Source organism: Microtus pennsylvanicus, chromosome 3, assembly GCF_037038515.1.
Source record: "Microtus pennsylvanicus isolate mMicPen1 chromosome 3, mMicPen1.hap1, whole genome shotgun sequence".
Classification (NCBI taxonomy): Eukaryota; Metazoa; Chordata; class Mammalia; order Rodentia; family Cricetidae; genus Microtus; species Microtus pennsylvanicus.
Genome location: NC_134581.1, coordinates 24,120,688 through 24,141,994, shown reverse-complemented (window position 1 = coordinate 24,141,994; position 21,307 = coordinate 24,120,688). Strand labels below are relative to the sequence as shown.

Here is a 21,307-nt window from a genome sequence, read left to right as displayed (position 1 = left end):
AGGAATTATCTGACTGGAGTTGGAGGAATTTGAGTTTGGAGTTCAGGGTGTAGTGACAGAGAAGGCTTATCTCCAGTTAACTGTGGGGAAAGCATTAAATCAAGCATGAGGCTGTTCCCATAGGGACAGGGACAGCGCACATGGCATGTGACACAAAGGAGAAAGCTACAGACTGGTCATGTTTCCTATTCCAGGGAAAGAGATCACCGGAAGAGCTGAAGGGGTGCCAGAAGACCCTTCCTCTTGTCTTCGACAGACATATTTCATAAGCTTGCAGATGTCCCTTTGTGCTTACAATCAGGGGCTCTCTACAGCACGTACCTGCTCTTTAACTTCAATGCTATGCTCCCCTTCCAGGATCAGAGTGACAGCTTGCATAATCTGCTTCCCATGCGTACTCATTATTTTATCTATATGCTGCAAAACAATGGGAAATCCATGATTACGTCTAGAAAACATAGGAAGAGACCACAGGAGGCCTCTTTTTCTTTCATTTTCGTTTTAGTTTATAGAGACATGGTCTCATGCAGCTAATCAAGAGCCTTAGTTCCTGATCCACCACCCAAGTTCTGGGATTACAGGCCATGTATCACTACACCTGCCTTACACAAAGTTTCTCAAAGTTACACGAACAACACAGAGCAGAACAACACAGCATATAGAACCAGATTCCAAAGACCAGGGTTTATTGTGTTTTGAAGTCATCTCTCTTCCTTTCCTATTCCCCCTCCTCCCTCTCTCTCTAAGTGTGTATTATGAAGAGAACAAAAACCACTAGGGACCAAGAAGTATAAAATGAATGGAAGTCAGAGACATGGAAAATATGATCTGGGTCATTACTATGGCCTTAGGATACCAATGCGGTAAAGATGACTGAAAGAACAAGTACGGCCGAGAAAGGTCCACTGTGTTCTTTATCTAGTCAGGAACCACTGACGGTGATGGTCAGGGGACATCAGAGAACGCCCACAGGGATGGCACTAGCAAGGCTCAGCCTTATACTGTATCTTTCGCGCTCCCATTTCTCTCTACAATGACATCAATATGTGTGAGGGGGGTAGGGTCTGTATGATGACACTCAGAGGATTTTTCAAAAGAGAAACAGAGACCTCAGGAGACAATGATTCGGGCAGATAAAATAAAGTGACAAGCCGAGGCAGGCATACATCTAGCACCAGGGAGGGAGGGAGACCCACCATGCAGGCAGTGCTGGTGGCAGTTTCCAGAGCACTGGTGTAAATGACATCCCATATGTGAGCTTGCTTCTCTGGAATGAACAGCATTGTACTCGCGCACAGATGTGAGCAATGGAGAATCCTGGGGCATTACTTACAGGTCGAGTGGAGAGGAGATTTCTAAGAAGCCCCAATGTCTTCATCAGCACATTCAAATCGGAATCTGATAATAACCGGAAGAGCTGTTCAGTACTCAAGCTTCGTAAAATATCTGCTTTTATTTTTTGTTCAGCCTGAAATGCCATATTCTGAAAGGATTAAAGACATTACAAGAATCATGTCTATGGTCACTGTATCAAATTTTATTTTACTAGGACTTTGATCATTTCAAAGTAAAGACAGAAGCTGTATTTGTCATACTGTTTTTCTGATTCCTTTTACTCACCTATAGAGATAACTAATATCCACTCTTAAGTCTACATCTGTAAGAGGAATATAACACTTACTGACGTGGGCATCTGAACAAAACAAACTCACTTATTACCTGTGCGAATATTTCTATGTATTTTATGCTACGTGCTATGATGGCATGCATTATTAGTAGGAGCTATGCCCTAACATACTAGCAACTCAGAAGGCCAGTGGCTACTTTGTTTCTGTTTCTTTTCTTGTTTGTTTGTTTGCTTTTGTTTTTTGAGGCAGGATTTCTCCATGTAGCTTTGGTGCCTGTCCTGGAACTCACTCTGTAGATCAAGCTGGCCTCAAACTCACAGAGACCTTCCTGCCTCTGCCTTCTGAGTGCTGGGATTAAAGGTGTGCGCCACCACAGCCTGGCTCTACTTCTTTTCTAATTCATATAATAGATCAGCCCAGTTTACTCCAAACTCTGCTTTAAAAAAAAAATTGCAAAAATCTCTTATAAAGTAGTGGTTTATATGTAGTTACTGCCCCTAGTCAGGTGTTCATTTCAATTAAGTAACTAAGGCCTCTCAGAGAGCATGGTTATCAATGATACAGGGCAATGAAAGAGTCAAAAGTGCACTTGCTGCCGTCAGAGACCCAGGCCACGGTAATCCACAGCTTTCTGTTTTATGAACCGAGGTTACAGAGGCTGGTGATATGAGACTGATTAGAACAAGAAGGTTCTAGTTTCTCTGGACTGCAGAATGAGATGATTAATTTGTTGTTTAGCAACAAGCATGTGCATGTCAGGGAGCTCTCAACTCAAGTCCCACAGACTATTTAGGTGAAAGATCTGGGGATAGTCATATCCATGTAGACATAAAGGTTTCTGAGTGAGCTTTTCTACTGGAAGGGCTCCTCAGACTGAAGGGTAAGGAAAAATAGAAACTAGGAACTGACATTGGGAGAATAGTCCTGAAAAGGAGGTCAGGTAGAAAAAGGATAATAGAAAGGTTAAAAAAAAAAAAAGTCTTGGGAATGTTTCAAGAAGAGCTACAAGTTGTACTAAGGAGAAAATCTACTAAGAAATAATTGGATTTGGTGTTTTATCAGACTATTATTTCTACCCCCAAGTTTATGTCAATAACTCAGCAGATACACTGTGGAGCAGGGAGACGAGTATAGGCATGGACACCATTGGAACCCATTTCCAATGCTCATTAGTTTGGAAAGCAACCTCCACACATCCCAGTCCCACTTTCCCACTGGTAAGGTGGGTCATTCACAAGAGAACCTAAAACCTAGCACAGGACCAGCTCAGTAAGTAAAGACGCAGACTCATGACCTGAGCTGGAGTCTCTGGACTCACTAGTGGAAGGAGAGAACTGACCCCCAACCCCAAGTTGTCCTCTCACCTACAGCATGTATGCATGATGTAGGATTCCCCTCTGTATGCTGTGAATGTGTTTTATTACCATTGGTTAATAAAGAAGCTGCTTTGGCCTATGGCAGGGCAGAATATAGCTAGGCAAGAAAACTAAACTGAATGCATGGGGAAAGAAGGCAGGGTCTGAGAGACGCTACGTAGCTGCCGAAGGAGAAAGACCCCAGAACCTTACCAGTAAGCCACAGCCTTATGGTAATACACAGATGAATAGAAATAGATTAATTTAAGATCTAAGAGCTAGCGAGGAATATGCCTGAGCGGTTGGCCAAAGAGTGTCCTAATTAATATATTTTTTATGTCATTATTTGGGTTTGGGCAGCCGGGAAACAAAAGCAGAGTCTCTGGCTACATGTGCACACTCCCGTACTAAATAAGCATAATAAAATACTGTTTTTAAAATAGCAATTACAAATATAAAGCACCCATCTTTGGTCTGATACACAGCAATTAAATGTAAATATTCTAAGTATGCTTTTCAAAATCCATGTAGATTTGTTCCTTTTCAAAATTTAATAGCTTACTTTAATAATTGAGAAAAATGACTCCCATCTCATAATTTTAGAAGCTATTTTTATATTTACTAGAAATTGTTCAACTACTAAGTATTTATGCACCTGTGTGTTATTTTGGCAAGGTAACTATTCTACAAAATATGCTAACTACGTTGGTAATGCTTACATCAGGTCAATCCAGCTACTTTAGAATATCTATCTTTCAAAACGTACACCACAAACATGAAATTTTATGTGTCAGTTTGAACAGCAATCATTCAGTGCCTTGGTTTACTATCTGTAAAGAATAAAAACAATATCCCTATATGCACATAGGAAGTAAGCAGCTCCTGTGAGGAGTAGTGTATTCAGAAAAACACAGACTGCTTTTCCCAAATGAGGGACTGCTAGGTGACCAAATAAATCCTTGATAGCTGAACCTGAAAGATGAACACAGAATCTTTCAGGCTATAGGTCATTAGACAACTGGACTATGTTTTTAAAAAGTAAATTCTAGCTGAGCAGTGGTGGTACACACCTTTCTTTAATCCCAGCATTTGGGAAGCAGAGGCAGGCTGATCTCTATGAGTTCAAGGCCAGCGTGTTCTACAGAGTTCCAGGACAGCCAAAGCTACACAGATAAACCCTATCTCAAAAAAAAAAAAAAAAAGAAAAAGAAAATTCCAGAACATATGCCATAGTCATAACTTTGATAATACCCCTAGTTTTCTTATAAATTGTGACATTAAAAGGAAACATACCATTAAAGCCCAAATCCCATTCACTCGTAGAGCAGGGTTTTCACTCTGTGTTAATCCACAAAGCAACTCTACAGCTCCTGATTCCAAAATTGGCTGATTGGAAAAGGAGGAGCAAGAAAGAATGATAAATAAATAACAATGAGAAACAGAGTCCATATCAGATATGCAAACTACAGTGTCTGCTCTACCACTCATTGTACAATCTCTTCCCCAACTCACCAATTCGAAGTGGGGAATTAATGCACCATAAAAGATACCTTGAGCAAGACTCTCTCTCTATCTCTCTCTATCTCCCTCTCTCTCCCTCTCTCTCTCTCTCTCTCTCTCTCTCTCTCTCTCTCTCTCCTCCTTCCCTCCCTCCCTCCCTCCCTCCCTCCCTCCCTCTCATATGCATGCATGCATGCATGCCCTTCACACACACATCCACTCACTCTTTCGGTTGCTGTTGCTAGAGACTGAATCCATTTTCCTTACATGTGTAACCATGCTCTACAATGCCCTAGACCAGAAAGACTGTAACAGCAGAACTGTGAAAGGTTCACCTATCCTTTATTAAATTGATTCCTCTTTATTAAAAACAAAACCCCATGAACTCAAAAAACTTAAAAATTATAGAAAGGGAACCCTCCAAAACTCAGAGACATTGCATAAATAGGAAGTGCCAGAAAGAACACAAGAACCAAAGGACAGGGACATATGCATCAAAAGGAGTCTTCTGGTCATCAAAGAACCATTACCAAACATACTGCAGCTGGAGACACCACCATAAGAGCTGCACTAGACTGGGCTGTCAATCAACACTGTATCAAGGTCATGAAGGGGTCTACAAGATTCTACCCCTTCCTGAGGGTCTACTGTCTAATGTTGCTGGGGAAGAAGTCAAGCTGCCCAGCTCTAATAAGTTACTTCCATCCATGGTCATGAAAGCAATCCTAATCAAACACAGTGGGTCACACACAAAAGTAGGTGAAGAAGAGAGTGAAGATAAGAAGGGTTTCAGTAGGAGAGGGAGGAGGTGAGAGACCAGAAGAACAGTGAAAACCACTGAAATTCATTGTAGATGCAGAAAACTGTCAAGAACAGAAATAGGAAAAAAACCTATATTTGTTCTTCCCCAAACAATGACCACTTAATATTACTTTCTGATGCAAGGAATTATTTTTTTGAAATGACTTACGATCCTGATTTTCAAAGACAACTTGTTTTTTTAATTTATTCTTTAGTAAATATTGTTTGATAATAGTCTTATTTATAGATTTATAGTTATTTCTTTACTTGCAATTTCAACATAGAATGATTATATGCTATGATATCTTTTAGTTATTTATAGACAAGATGGCCTCAAATTCTTGGGCTCTTGGAATCAATTCTCTTGCCTCAGCCTCCCAAGCACCCGAGAGGACAGGTGAATGCCACCGTGCGGCTTTGGCTTCGTAACATCTATGAAGCAAGTGGAGCATGATAGGTAGGATGAACAAAGTAACGGAAGTCATTCCAGTACTGAAAAACCAGTGACTTGTCTCCTTCTCTACCCAAATCAAACTATTTAGAAGCAGTTCTTCAACCCAATCCACAAGTTTCAACACCAACTTTATATTTAATAAAAAAGAAAACTTGGGTGGTGGTGACACACACCTTTAATCCCAGTACTCAGGATGCAGAGGCGGGCAGATCTCTGTGAGTTTGAGGCCCTGGTCTACAAAGTGAGTTCCAGGACAGCCAGAGCTACACAGAGAAACTCTGTTTTGAAAAAGCCAAAATAAATAAATAAAAAGCAAAAAAGAAAATAACAGCAATTGACTAAACTTTAGCCAGATTAAGAGAAAGTCAATACTAACCTCTTTACTTGGAGAAAATTCAAGAAGAAGGTTACATAACATGGAAGATGCTACTACTAGGATTTCATCAGGTGCGTTTTGTAAAACCTATAGAATAAAAAGGACGATGTCATTAACTCTGAAATGCTGAAGGTGAGGTCATAGATGACTAAGTAAAAGTCTTTCAATTTGATTTTTCATACTGGAGAGTATGTGTAGGAAAAATACTGCACTTCAGAAGCTGACCTTTACTGTCTAGCAAATAGATTTTTAGCAATAAAATAGGACTAGGGGTATGGCTTAGTTGGTAGAGTGCTTGTCTAGTATGTATGAGACCATGGGTTTGATCCCAGAACAAAAAATTATATACATACATATATACATATGAATTTTACCCAAACAGAAAAAATTAAAACACAAAATTTTTTTATTAAAATTAAATGACTATTCTCTTGTGTTTTGTTAGTCAACAGATTAAAGTATATGGAAAGGCAAATAAGAAAAATTATTAGATACATAAGCAGCTTCTCAACTATGAAAAATCAAATTGAGTATGAGTACCTGTATCTAGTATTATATCTGAAATGTGTTAACTAAGTCCTGAGTTGAGAGTTGAACCCACATATAGCCATGAGTATAAACTCTTCTAAGCTGCTCATCAAACATTTGCCCTTGGAAAAATAGACAGAAATCACCTTGCTCTATCCTTGATGTATATAACAGAGAGATTTTGAGCTGAGCACCCAGAGACAAACAAGGGCTCCAGACACAAAGTAGTTAGTTTGGGAAACAGAAAATAGTTTAAAAGTCTTGAATTGGTAATAAATTATGATTTAGCTATACTTAAAAGCTATAATTAAAAACAAATGGACAAACCAGAAAACAAAAACAAAACCCTGAAAAGAAAGACTAGGAATTATAAAAGAAAACATGAACTGAGGAGGGCCTTCAAAAATCTAAGAATGTCAAATTGGCTCCATTGGTTTTCGATAAGAGACTGTGTGTGAGTCTGAAACAGACTTCTGTTGACCTGAACCAGTCCACCCCTGAGGCAGCACCTTACCAGTGTGGAAAGGCATTAAGGTTATAGAGTAGGCAAATAACCTTTCTGAGGTTGGGGGCTCTCAGTGAGTTTCAGGAAACAAAACTACAGCAGGAAATGAGTCATGTTCAGAGGGGCTCCATATGTCCAATGGGGAAATCAGGTGAAAGAAAAGCAGAGAACAGTGTCAATGGATGGGAATGTGCAGGGTCACACGCTGAGAAGGAAGGCCCTCAGCAAGGGAGAAATTGAAGGAATATTTTGTCCTGATAAGCCTCATAAGGCTGGATCACGACATCCTTCCAGAAACCTAAACACAAATCACATACTCAATATTGTTATGCCTTCCATTGAATAGTTCGAGGGTTCATTCTGTTTCTTTTCCTTCTTTCTCTTTTCTTTTTTCTTTCTTTTTGGTTTTCTGAGACAAGTATGTAGTCCTGGCTGTCCTGTAACTCACTCTGTAGACCAGGCCAGGCTTGAACTCAGAGATCCACCTGCCTCTGCCTCCAGAGTGCTGGAATTAAAGCTGTGCACCACCACTGCCTAGCTCATATTGTTTCTTAAACAATGACTATCATCTCATTTCAAGACCTCAAAGAATAAATCATATACTCTGCCATAAAATCAACTTTCCCGTAAGAATCCCTCCGCATGCTAATTCCCAAGGCCTTCAGTACTAGTCCGATTCCACCTTTAAAAGCAAACAATACCCCACACAAAAACAAGGTCTCACTACACAGTCCACCTGGCTTCACCTCATGGTCTTCCTGCCTCTACTCTTCAGTTACTAAGCTATCAGACATGCCTCCCCTAGCTCCCACCTACACTCCATCCTTCTATGACAGTCATGAAGGCACCCTTGCTATTTCCTACACCTTTCATAACAGTTCTACTAATGGAAAGAAATCCTGTTCTTCTCTTAAAGTCTAATCAACAACTGTCCTGCTTGATGTTTCTCTTATTTCTGCCACACTGACATGCCTATTCTAAACTGAAGCAAGGGTGAGATCACTATTGCAAGGCCAATGGACCTGGAGTAAGTACTCAAAAAGAAACAACAACAACAAAATCAAAATAAATTTTAAAATTCTACTGAGTAAATGAAATGCATAGTCACTTAAGACATCAAAAAAAAAAAAAAAAACAAAACCTCAAAACCAAGCTGACTGTGGCTCCATATGGGGGTTCACATTAGCGGCAGCTAACTGCAAGCACCCATTCAGTTTTAGTTCAGATTTATTTGCCTTCAGTTCTTTCCTGCTGGCATGGGAGAGCCCCAAAGCAAAATTAATGGCCCAATCTTATTTTATATCTATAACCAGCCAATTATTTTCTTTTTTTTCTTTTAAATCAACCTTTTTCATTTAAAGGTAAGTTTTACTTAAATATTATAGGATTGATAACCTGCCTTAGAAAATGATTTGCACTAATCTTTTTTTTTTATTGATAAAAGGACAATAAAGAAAGAAAAAAACAAATTTCCACCTCCTCCCAGCCTCCCATTTCCCTCCCGCGCCACCACAACCGGCTATTTTCTTTTTTATAACCTAAAGGCTACTCAGAAAATTCCAGATTTAAATTTAAAGAGTAATAATAAACACAGAAGCACAAATGAGTACTGAGAGCTCAAACTAATAAAGAAACCTGGGCTGGGGCTTCCCTCTCACACATGAAACGCACTCTCTAAGTCTGTAGCTGCTCGGAACATCTGACTTGAGACGAACATCAACATACTCTACCCAAGAATCAGATGCAGTCCTAGACCCGGGTGCTGTTGGCCAGCTTGGCCCACAGGCTCGGGGCCAACTGCTGTGGCTTTCTCACCTTCATTAGAGGTTTCCACACCGCATGATCCTGGAAACTGGTTCGAAGTTGCTGTACAGATCTGGATAAACTGTGCAAGCATCTACAAAGAATGATCAAAATTAGCTTCTCAAGAAGCTACAGCTCACATTTCAAATCAGTCGCTCGGCTTTTCACTAGTATAAATGTACAGTTAAACATGGCTATCGATACTAAGTCAGCTACAGCAAGACACCTCTCAGGCATTGCAGGTTCAGTTAGGTCACACCGCACACTGCATGGCTTCACCTGAGCAGATGTTCCAGGAACATCTGCATCCTGCACTTAGTGAAGGACCGGAAATGAAACGGGCTAAACACACAGCAAGGGATTTTTATTCAGACCATGTAAAGCTCATACCTGACAGCAGCTAACCGCACCTTGACACTAGACTCAGACAAGCCAGTCACAATCCGGTCCATCATATTTTCAGTCTCAATGATCTGGAGAAAAAGGTTAATGCTGCATAAATAACAACATGAAGGTGACAAACTTCACTGCTTGTAATGTGAGTATGTTAATGTCCATTAAGAATTTAATGTTTTCAGCAAAAGAATTTACCTCTCAACCGTCACCTTGCAGAAGGGCAGACAGCTCACTAGAAAGACGAGGTAAGCACTCACTAAGGACAAGTCAGGGTAAATGACAGGCACAATATGTCTCCTTAAAGATACCTAAAACAAAATCTAAATGGCCTAAGTACTACAGAGGTGTGCATGAACAGTCTGGGGTGAGGGGATATAAGTAAACTATGAGGCAGTTCCCTGTAAGAATGATAAAGAATCATAGTTCAGTGTCCTCATCAAGTGAACGAAATCTACAGATTCTGACACAGCTATTCTGCAGCTCCACTTTACCAAACAAATTTAAATTAAGTGAAATATTTACAAGTAACCCTTGCTATCCTTCACCACCAGACCCTGATACTTGACACCAACAATCACTAAGCTTTGCTTCTTATGGGTTAATCCTTCACCACCAGACCCTGATACTTGACACCAACAATCACTAAGCTTTGCTTCTTATGGGTTAATCCTTCACCACCAGACCCTGATACTTGACACCAACAATCACTAAGCTTTGCTTCTTATGGGTTAAAGTAAGATACCCTGAAATCCATCTTCATTAAGCCATGTACTGATAAAAGAACAATGTGCAGAGGAATTACGTTAAACTTGCATGGGCCTACAGAAAAATAGATCTTTCTTATTATTAAGTGTTAGTACAATCACAAAAATATTAACATCATCAATGGCTATTTGTTGAGTTCATGTATGTGACAGTCATCCTGCTAAGGTTATCTGACTCTTCCATTATCTCTTCTGCTAGTGTTATTATGAACTGACATACTAGGAAGTTGAGGATTCTAAATAACACAAGAGTTACCTGACTGCAAAGTCCATGTACTTAGCAACACCTATAATACTGCTCTGCTAAATAGCTCTAAACATGAATGACCCATCATCGGGAGGAGTTGGTACTCTCACCTGAAACACCTAGCACAGGCCAAAACACTGAGGGAGCTGTTGATAGCACTTATATCCGGGACACACCAGTTAAATCAGGTTATTGCCAAGAAAGAACCCGTCTTTTTAAAAGATGAGTCCAGTGTGCAACTGAAGCTGAAGCTTTAAGACCACCAACTTAGAGTGGCATGGGATTCAGAAGCTGAACTGCAGAGCAGGAGAGAAGTCTCAGCATGTTCAGAGCCATGCAGCAGAAATCATTTTCAATTACCGGTGACCAGTGACCAGACCTCTGCTATCAAGAGCAGAGAACCTGGAGCCAGAGGATGACTCAGTAGTTAAAAGCACTGCTCTTTCATAGGACCTGGCTTTGATTCCCAACACCCACATGGCAGCTCACAACTGTCTGTAACTCCAGTCAAGGAAATTCTATGCTCTCTTCTGGCTTCCACAGGCACTACACACAGGTGGTACAGACAGACATACAGGCAAAACACACACACATTAAGAGGAGGGGTGGAAGGAAACTTTGGGCCAGTGAGAAGGCTTAGTGGCTAACAGTACATGCCACTGAGTTGACAACTTGAGATCAAGCACCTGAAGCCACAGGGTGGAAGGAGAGAAATAGCTTCTGTTAGCTGTCCCCTCACAAACATACATGTAACACACATGCACACATATATAAACATAACACACACATATATGCACCTGGAGCAAGAGAGAAAGAGGGAACAAGGAACCACACTTTAGCCATAGGTCAGGAAAGGAATTTTTCATAGTGTTTTTCAGTGCCTAAACAGCCCAAGAATATGTACCATACAGTACAAGAATATGTACGTTCCTTGTGCCAGAGCAACCCTAATCACACTCTTAGTTTCTGAGCATCCATGCTTTGCCCGTTATCACTTCTAGCCTCCCACATACCTTCTTTCTCAGACTAGCTACCCTATTTTAACTTTCCTATAATTTTTCCCAATGTGGATGCCCGCCCACTTCTCAGCTGACACAATCTCCTGTCAAGACTTTCATTACAGGTTCCCCCAGCCCTGTACTCACCTGCAAGAGATCCTCATGTTCCTTGTGGTACCCATCTCCCACTTCAAATTCTTCCTAGCTCCACCATACCTAGTTCCTCTGCACTCACTTCTACTTTACAAGAACCTTCCTTTTACTCTGGGACATCAGTTAACAGTTCACTTTTTTCCTTTTTGGGGTGGAGTCTGTCTAATGTTGCCCTAGTTGAGTCTCTAACTCAAAAACAGGTGCCCAAGTAATCCTGCCACCCCAGAACCCTGAGTGATGGGGACCACAAGCCTAAGCCATTTCTTATTGGAACTGCTCCATTCTGTCCCTCCTCTCTTTACCTTGCTATGCTGAATATATATTGACGCTCAAAGCCCTTCTATCATGACCCCTAGACTACTTTTCCCTCTTTAAGTGTCTTCATCAGAGGCTGCGTATGGATAGGAGAATGAGATACAGGATTACTTTCTAAAAACCAAAAAACAGGGGGCTGGAGAGATGGCTCAATGGTTAAGAGCATTGCCTGCTCTTCCCAAGGTCCTGAGTTCAATTCCCAGCAACCACATGGTGGCTCACAACCATCTGTAATGAGGTCTGGTGCCCTCTTCTGGCCTGCAGGCATACACATAGACAGAATATTGTATATATAATAAATAATTAAATAAAAAAAATAAATAAAAACCAAAAAACATTATCAGCACTCACTTCATGTGCTTAGCAAACCTAGGCTTGGGCAAGACTTGAAAAAGACTTATGGATAATATTTACTGGCCACATTTAGCTGAAGAAGTAAATCTACCAAGTGACAGGATAGTGCAGCAATCATATAAACATCTAATAAAGACTATCTCAATATAGCAACAGGTCATAAATACCTGAATTCAGCCGGTAAAGATGTTTGCCACCAAGTCTGGCACCCTGAGTTTGATTCCTGGCAGGCACATGCTGGAAAGAACTGACTCCAACAAACTATCTTCTGACCTCCAAGCACACATCATGGCACCCATGTACACAAATAATATTTGTGTACACACTTCCGAAATAATACATGGAAAATAACCAAATGTTTGAAAGTGCTTGGCCTCATAAAAGAGCCTAATTCTACATAAGAAATGGACAAGAGAATTCTATGAGCTTAGTCTGGCCCCATGTCAAGGTTATGACCTCCTTTCTAAAGTTACTAAGGACAAGAATCAAACAGCCCAGGGGGAGGGAGCAGGGTGTTGACCGTAATAAAATGACTGGATAGTCAACCTATTGGGAAAATGTAAAACACAATGTTATGGAGTGATCTGCTATATAATCTTAGGCAACCCCCATTGCTGCTCTAGTGAATCCAGATAGTTCATGTAAAAGAACATGACCTAATAAAGTTCCACAGCCTGAGCACTGAAGCCGTGTTTCCAGGGGTAACAGGCGGGAGGGGGGGTGTCATAGTGAAAATATTATGAAAACGAAGATAAAAATGTGATACAAGACTTCAAGGAAAGGTTTAGAAATACTGACAACAAATTTTTAGGTCAATAGGGAAGGGCTTAGAGGTGACTACCGCCAAGGTCCACTGACTCATGATAGTCTAATGGAGTGCCACGCTGATTTATAGACCTGGGGTTGGAAAGGCAAGAGCGATAAACCATGTTCTCTATGATACCTCTTAATGACCCCCGTTCCATGCTCTAAAGCTTTGAAAGAGACCAAGTCATAGCACCCAGAATGGAATCTTGGGTTCTCTGAGGATGTAAAAGTAATGACAAGTGGAAATTGTTCTGACTGACCCACAGGTCTTGTTGGAAATTCTGTAAAAGATACTGTCCTCTGTTACAGACACTGCATCCCACCAGAAGGGGTACTAGTAATGGGCTATCTCTCTAGCGGAGGAAGTCATTCTTTTTCTTCTAGGAACTGGGACTGTAAATGTAACTAAAGAATTAAATCCCTGCATCTAAAACTGATGAAAATTTAGATTGCTGGACTAAGTGTTACACTGGTATCTGTAGTCAACACCTACATGCTGTTGCATTTGTATATTACTGCAATTCTTCTAGGAATGGGCATGGATCTAGTAGAACAGGATGGGAAATCCCTGTTACCAGAACAAAAGATTTGGGGCATAAGGAAGAAATGGTGAAAGTACAGAACCCATGTAACACCAAGATGGTTCACTGTACAATGTCAACAACCCAAAGACGTTCTTTAAATACAACAACTTTCAGTCCATCAAAAATAAAAAAATCTCCAGGTGACCCATAATCCAGATAAGATCAGGACATAAGCCATCTTTTCCTGAGAGTTTATGAAGATCTAGAAGGATCATTCATACATGTATTATTAAACAAACAAATCAAGGCAAAACATTTGAATTCAATTATTCTTCCTCGGTAAGTCTCAGGATCAAACATTCTTCAAGTGCCAGAAAAATTTTAAGTTTGAACTTTAAACTTTTCTTAAAACAGGTCAAGCAAACTGTATAAAAATTAAACTTCATATCTCTGAGGTTTTAGTGGTATTAGTGAACTTTGCAAGCAACTTAAAATTGGTGGGTTTGGGGCCAAAGGGGTAGATGGCCAAGTAGACATTATCTTAACATCAATCCAGGTATTTTACAGTTTAATTCCAAACAAGCTTGTGAGAAAGGTTCCCAGAAGTTCTATGAAGTATAGTGACAGAGTTCTAAAGAAGACAAAGCTGACCACAGTAGTAAAGAGCTAGAGTCAAACTCTGAAAATCAGAAGACGCAGCCTCCCAGATCTACAAAGGCAGGTGACTGCATGTGGGAAGTCTATTGACAGCAGGAGAAAGAAGCCAGTCAGGCAGCCAGTAGCTGAGGGACATCAGGACCTGCTCCAGAGGACAGAGCTGGTGGGCGTGGACTGCACAGCTTCAGTCTATTAAGTGTTGTCATAGACAACAATAGACACTGACCTGAGTGCTACACACACACACACACACACACACACACACACACACACCCTTTAACCTCTATTCTTTGAGAAATGTGGGTTATCTCTCTCCGCTCAACTTTTCCTTACCCCCAGAAAACAAAAAGTAGCACAAACATTATGATGTCAGAAGTGTCCCGTTGTATTAAAAAAATCCACATCTATGAAAAGTATCAATGCATTAATTCAAATTTTAAGTTCAATCATTAGCTTACATCAGCACAGAAGCAAGGCAGCCACCAAAGTACACTTTAGTTTAACAAATAAATAGAGCCACTATACATCGCCATTTCAATAGCAATAAACATTCCTCCACCTCCTTCTGTTCACTATCCCAGGGATGGTGAACTGTGCACTGTCCCAGGAATTATACAACATATAAGAAACTTATTCTATATATGTATAGCCATACACCTCACAGTCTTATTAAGGTTCAAATAGACACAATTTACAGAGCAAATACAAGTCTAACACTTGTATAGTCCAGGTACTGCCTTTATGTAGCTTACATTCTAATGAAGAAAATTACAGCTTGACAAAGTAGTGACTATTAAAGATCAAAGGATCTCACATGTTACCTCGAGCTTAAATCTATTCCATAAGGAAGCTGTCCATAAAATAAAATTCTGAAATAGTACCTCTAGCTGGGGATGTAATTCAGTGGTTGAGTGGTTGGCCTAGCATGTACATGCTGGGTTTGATCCCAGCACCTCAAAAGAATAAAAATAAACAAATTATTTAAAAGGAAAACACCATAAATTGAAATAGTATCTGAATATTTTCTCTCTAGAATTAGCTTCCAAGATAATCACATTTAGATGGTACCCTTGGAAAACACTTAAATCAAAGCAAAAGAAACAAGCATGAAGATTTCCCACTCTATAGGCCCAATCTTCTGAAACTCATTTTCACATGTAGAAGTAGAAAATTGGGAAAGCTTTCCAACAAAAGTTCTTCATAAGAGAACCTTTGTAAACCCCTTAGAAACAGTTCATCCTAATTACAATCATATTGTGGTCTTTGCTATGAAACCTTCACTATACGATCCTCCTGCCTCCCAAGCATTGACTAGCTTGTACCGCTATGTCCTTCTACAGGCATTCTTATTCTGTATTAATTAATCACAGCAAAACTGGTATTCAGTGTGAACAAGACTTTCCGTACACACATGAAATCCCGGGAAGAATGCCTATTGCAATTTGTTCTCGTCTGTTTTAAACTTACAAGGTATAAACTAATCTTTGCTTCATTCCTGGCTACATAGCGATATATCATGAATGACAAACACACAAATGAATAAACTGTATCTCATTGTATCTCATTATCTACCTAGTACCAAACAGAAAATTGTCATGTGTCTCCACCTGCTGCCGTGCCATCTGCTAGCATACCCTCTGCAGTTCTATACCAAGCTCCCCATTTTGGACAAATCGCACATTCTTCTTACCCTTTGCATCATCCTTTGGCTCTACTAAATGAGCAGAGGTGTTGGCTTCAGAGAGACTGGGACAATCTCAGACTCTAGATTTATTTACTAGCTGCCACCTTTAGCAAACTGTTTGCTTCTAGATAGTGGAACAGCTATCTCACAGGATGGTGTGAGGCTTAAGGGAGAGAAAGAACATATCCGTTTACCAGTGCCCGTTACATAGTGAGTTCTCAATGGCTGTTCTAGTCACATGGAATTCAGCTTCAAAGTATAGTAGAGTTGGATTATTTCAACTGTATGATTTCTGACCCTCCAACATGCTTGATATCCGCTTACTTTTCTCTTAGATATAGTATCTTACTCAAGCAATGTTTCTAAGTAATCTACAGAATCCAGTAAAACAGTTTATATAATAAGTAAAAGCCATATTTTTTCCTCTCTTTTGTCCAACGTCCCCAGTTGCCATCATCATTCAAATAAGAGAACTGATTTGCAGGGAATCTCTAGTGACAATGTCGCACTGTTGGTGCTTAATAATGGCTTTTCAGGAAGGCAGACAATATGCTCTTACTCTCCTGGTTTTGTGGATCCCATTTTTTTTTCCATTTCCTTTTATAGACCAAAGACAAACTGTAAGCAAAATTTTCCACCAAATCGGTTTATGGTGGTTTTTTGTTTGTTGGCTTTTGTGCAGTGTCAGCACAGAGTGATAAGCTCTTTGTGCTAAGTCAGACAGGAAGTAAGTCCTTTAACCACAGGGGCTCGCACTTCTGCTTCAGCTACTCAACACGCCCTGGGAGTTCAAGACAAGTGAGCATGGCTACATTCGGACAGAGCCTCAAGGGCACAGGTCTGAGCTCAATTTTCTCTTCCCGTGTTTTTGTTCTGAGAGCCTTCCTTCAATCACTTAAAAACATAAAGTCATCCTTACGGGCAAGAGCTGCACAGGTTAACAAGTATATGTCCTGTAGACTCTCATGCTGGCATTTTCATTATGGAGAAGAGTGTAACAACAGTTCTGATTTTTGGCAAACTCAATTTTTTCAAGCTCTGCTATTCCAAAGTACTTAGTTACTCCAAATACTTCATGTTCAGACAAATACTCCCGAAAAATCTAAGTTGCCCATTTGATTTACAAATGGAAAGACCAAATTTTATCCCATCTTTTGGTTTACAAACCACCTGTCTTTTAACTAAATTAGAAAGAACTTATCAACTACACACCATGAACTGTATAAAAACACATAACTCCAGGTCTCCATTTAGTGAGTTCTGAGGTGAGTCTTTTGTGTCTTCTGTAAGTACCTCTACTGCATACAGAGAAGTATCACACACAGGTTTGCTGCATTCAGTGTGCTGAAGGTCAAGGGACTCACCACTGTGGACATGTTGCAAAACCCGTCATCTCTTTAGAAATACTTACCATGAATGAACGTCACAGGGCTCACTTAGAATTCTTTGGAAGGTCAGCTTCAAGAAGGTAACTTACAATTTAGTCACCAATTAAGGAAGTATAAACTCAGAACTTGTATTTAGAGCAAAGCCAAGTCCTAAAGCATGTTCTGTCTGTGGTGCCATGGAAAATCCTCAGAACATTCAAGGTGCCTGTTTCAGTACACAGGTAAGGCTTAAAAGTAATTCCTTACATCTGCCCCAGGAAAGGGACAAATACAGAATTCAACACTGTGCCTCTGAAATAACCATGTAAACAATCACATTTTGTAAACCTTGAAAACATAAATTTATGGTCATTTAAACTCTTAACCAAAAGACCAACTATAACAAAGGATAAAACTTTTCAAGATGAATGCTTAACAAAATTTGGAGAAAGCACAAAATATGAAAACTGACTTTAAATACAAATATACTATAAAAAATCTTATAGCATTAAAAAATAGAGAAATAAATGCATATTTTTCTCTTTTGAGAATTTGTCTCCTAGGAATGGTGGTGATCACTTAGAGCAACAGTGTTAGAGCCAATCAGGCGGGAGATACTTAGATAACCATAGAGAACGTTTAAAAAAAAAATCAACATTTTTAAATGTAAATAAAGTTAAAATTAAAAATCTGTCATAAGAGATTCATTATAGAAAGAGTATGTTTCTGAAATATAAGAATTCTTTTTCTGAAATGAACTTATGACAATTTGGGCAATTTACATCATGAAGTCACTTTCTTCATTATAAATCCTTATTTACATTTTGAATGTTGGTGATCTTTTCTTCAAATATACAAAGACATATATGGCATTTATTTAAATTTCTCTGATGAAGTAATAATTTAAAGTAATCAAACAAAGGATGCCATTTATTGAGTACTCATTATGTGACCAACATTATGCTAAATATAAATACATTCTGTTCAATCTTTCTTACTAGGGAAAGGGACAGGAAGGAGATTCTTGTTTCTCTTTGTTTCCTCTTTTTTTTTCTTTATTTTCTCTGCTATTATACCTCTCAGATTTTTTTTTTAGGTTCAACTTAAAAATAAAAAACAAGTTAGTGCAATGGTGTCATCTATAGTCCCAGCCACTCAGAAGGCAGAAGCAAGAGAGACCAGGAGTACGAGCTAGCCTAGGCAGCATAGCCTGACACTGTCACTTTAAAAAAGAATCCCAGCCTTAATTGCTTTGCTTCAGGCCATTTAAAGCTACTGTAATTCTCCAGACCAAGAGACAAACTGAGTTTTCAGGTCTTGAAACATGAACTAAAAAGCATTTAGAAAGCATTAAAAGTGACATCCCTGAAGCAATGAGATTCCAAGCTCACTCAAAACAACAGGTATACTATAATTTGTTCCAAATAATTCCTCTTGCCCCATCAGACACTGTCTAACCATTTGAAGCTAACAACTTACTGCTCTTCATCTCCTCTCTACATGCCTGTCTCTGATAAGCAAATCATATAACTACAACAGCAGTTCAATTAGTCAATGGATAACTGAAGATAGCACTGTATAACGGACCTTAAAGAAGCCAGACATTCATTAACCGCAAGATACTTCACATAGGTATGATACCACTTTAATAAACAGGTTGAATCCTCAGTCAGGTTAATCTCTACATACTACATCATATGTTTATCCCTAGGAAATTTATTCCAAATTCACAATTATACATTCTATGATTATTTTGTAAATCACACAGAGAAAGAAAATTTTCTACATCTTGCAGTGCTGAAAATGGAGCACAGGGCCCTGGCATGCTAGTTCTGAACTACAACCCCAGCACTACTCTTGCGTTTCTAATTAGGATACAATCGTCAAGAGTACTTTGACATAAAGTATGTTCTCTTTGACTCAAACGCCAGGTTAGTAGACATTGAGGATTAGGATTACCCGCCTATTGAAAACCAAAAATCATCTCTACTTTCTCTACGCTGTATCTAATGAAAGCCCTTGCCTATAAGGAGCAGGTATCTACTTCTCCCATTTTAAAATTCTTCTCTTCTCATTATACGTGATTGCTGGTGAACTTGGAAAAGCTCCTAGTTGAGTGAGGTCGACATATAATTTGAGAACCATTACAAAATAATGGAATTCTACAACACAGCTCATTCATCCATCACTTTGATTACTTTGCTCACCGATCATTCATTCTTCAAATGTTTATTGTCAGCTGTGCGAGTTGTAGATGCTAGGAATACAGTAATGAACAACATTTGAAAAAAAAAAACCCTGCCCCAATGGAGCTTACATTCTAGTTCATCAAAAATTATCTCCAGTTAAAAGGTAAGTACTTGTACATAAGAGGAAAGCATTCCGAAAGGCTCCCCTAGTCAGAACCCTAAAGGCAACAGTGACTACAATCAGTACTTCATTAATATTTCTTTACCCAAAGCAAAAGCAACATCCTTACTTTATTAATTTCCTTGAGGTTTAACTTATTCTGTGCCATTGCCATTTTTCATCAACGAATACTTTCTAAGTTTGTGAAACATTCCATTAGTTCCTTGAAGAGATTAAAAGACAGGTAACAGTTGTTCAGTTTCTAAAGCCCCTGATGATCAACAAGTATGAAATGAAGCGATGGTCTTTGTGTCTTCACTAGAAGGGAAATGGTTTCAAGACTACACAACTGCTCATTACTCGTGGCTCTACAAGACTTAACAGTTCACTGACAATGCCTGTCTCTGAAGGCTTACTGCTCTATTTCTTGATGTCCTGCCCATTACCTGAATTTCTGCTTGCTTTCTTTTTTTTCTTTTTCTTTTTTTCCTGTTTGTTTGTTTGGTTTTGGTTTTTCAAGACAGGGCTTCTCTGTAGCTTTGGATCCTGTCCTGGAACTAGCTCTTGTAGACCAGGCTGGCCTCAAACTCACAGAGATCCATCTGCCTCTGCCTCCCAAGTACTGGGATTAAAGATACCATTATTACGTGGTATCATTAGAAATTGGATTTGCCCCTGACAGAGACCAGATCTAATGCTTACTTGGGGTTACTATCAATTTAGTTACAGCTAAAAAATTCTGGATTCTTCTACTGAGCTCTCATTTCTTGTCCATGCCCTTATTCTAACATACTCCACTCAAGAATCAGGGTCATTTGATATAGTTAAGCTGAATTCTAAATTCAGCAAGTTCTAACTCCCACTTTGTCTTGGGATTCTCTCTCTTCCTGACACAATCAATGGGAACACTTTTCACTCTTACAGTCAGAACCGTCTTTCTTTTACCCTTCTGACCAGATGTTACAAGCAGTTAAGAAATTACTAAGTATGCCAGAGTAATAGAACAAAAGCTAAAAAGCCAGGAATAAAAACACCAACTTTGCTATGCATAGGAGAAAGGAAGACCCAGTCATACTAAACGACACATCGCCCTGGGCATCATTTCTGCAGTTTTGCTTCTATATTCACTCAACATTTTATTTATTTATCTATTTGTTTATTATTTATTGCAGAGTTGTGGGGAGGGTTAACACGAGATCTCATATAATCCAGAGTGACCTCAAGATTGCTATGTAGTCGAGAATGACCTTGAAATCATGATTCTCCAGCTTCTAACCTCCCAAGTGCTGGGATTATATATGTGTAAGACCACACCCAACTCCTGCTCAACGGGTAGTTATTGAGTTCTTCTTAAATCATAGGAAGAGTTAGTGACATGATTCCAAAGAAGACAAATCTCTGACATGGAGATCATGTTCAGTTTTACACTGCATTTTGTCTGACTCAAAGAAATGATAACACAACGGACCTTTAGCCATCTTTAAAAGCACTGAGAAAGAGAGAGAGAGAGATAATTCTAGGAAGACAGATGGTCACTGTCCTCCTTTAACAGCTGTGTATACTACTCACTGTCCCTTTTTTTTGCTCTGGTTTTCTTGTATTTATTCTTCCTCCTTTCCTTAACTGTACATAATAAAACACTGTGACGCATATTATTTACTGAATTATGTTCCTGTTTACAATATGAAAACCAGACCAACTGCACATTTCATCTTTGCAGCTGAAACATGCAATAAATAAAT

The 21,307-nt window shown here is 39.4% G+C and overlaps 1 protein-coding gene across 3 annotated transcripts in view; it reads right to left on the bottom strand.

Moving 5' to 3' along the window:
* The window catches only part of Armc8 (armadillo repeat containing 8), a 93,092-nt gene that overhangs the window by 19,129 nt on the left and 52,656 nt on the right, over positions 1-21,307 (bottom strand). For 2 of the 3 annotated variants that reach the window (XM_075964885.1, XM_075964886.1), the window contains exons 13-18: positions 9,341-9,423; positions 8,963-9,044; positions 6,115-6,201; positions 4,277-4,369; positions 1,334-1,483; positions 322-417 (exon numbers count right to left, since the gene is read on the bottom strand). In XM_075964885.1, coding sequence (XP_075821000.1) covers positions 322-417; positions 1,334-1,483; positions 4,277-4,369; positions 6,115-6,201; positions 8,963-9,044; positions 9,341-9,423 — 591 coding nt within the window. The remainder of the gene's footprint in view (positions 1-321; positions 418-1,333; positions 1,484-4,276; positions 4,370-6,114; positions 6,202-8,962; positions 9,045-9,340; positions 9,424-21,307) is intronic. The other variant, XM_075964887.1, reaches the window with a different exon arrangement.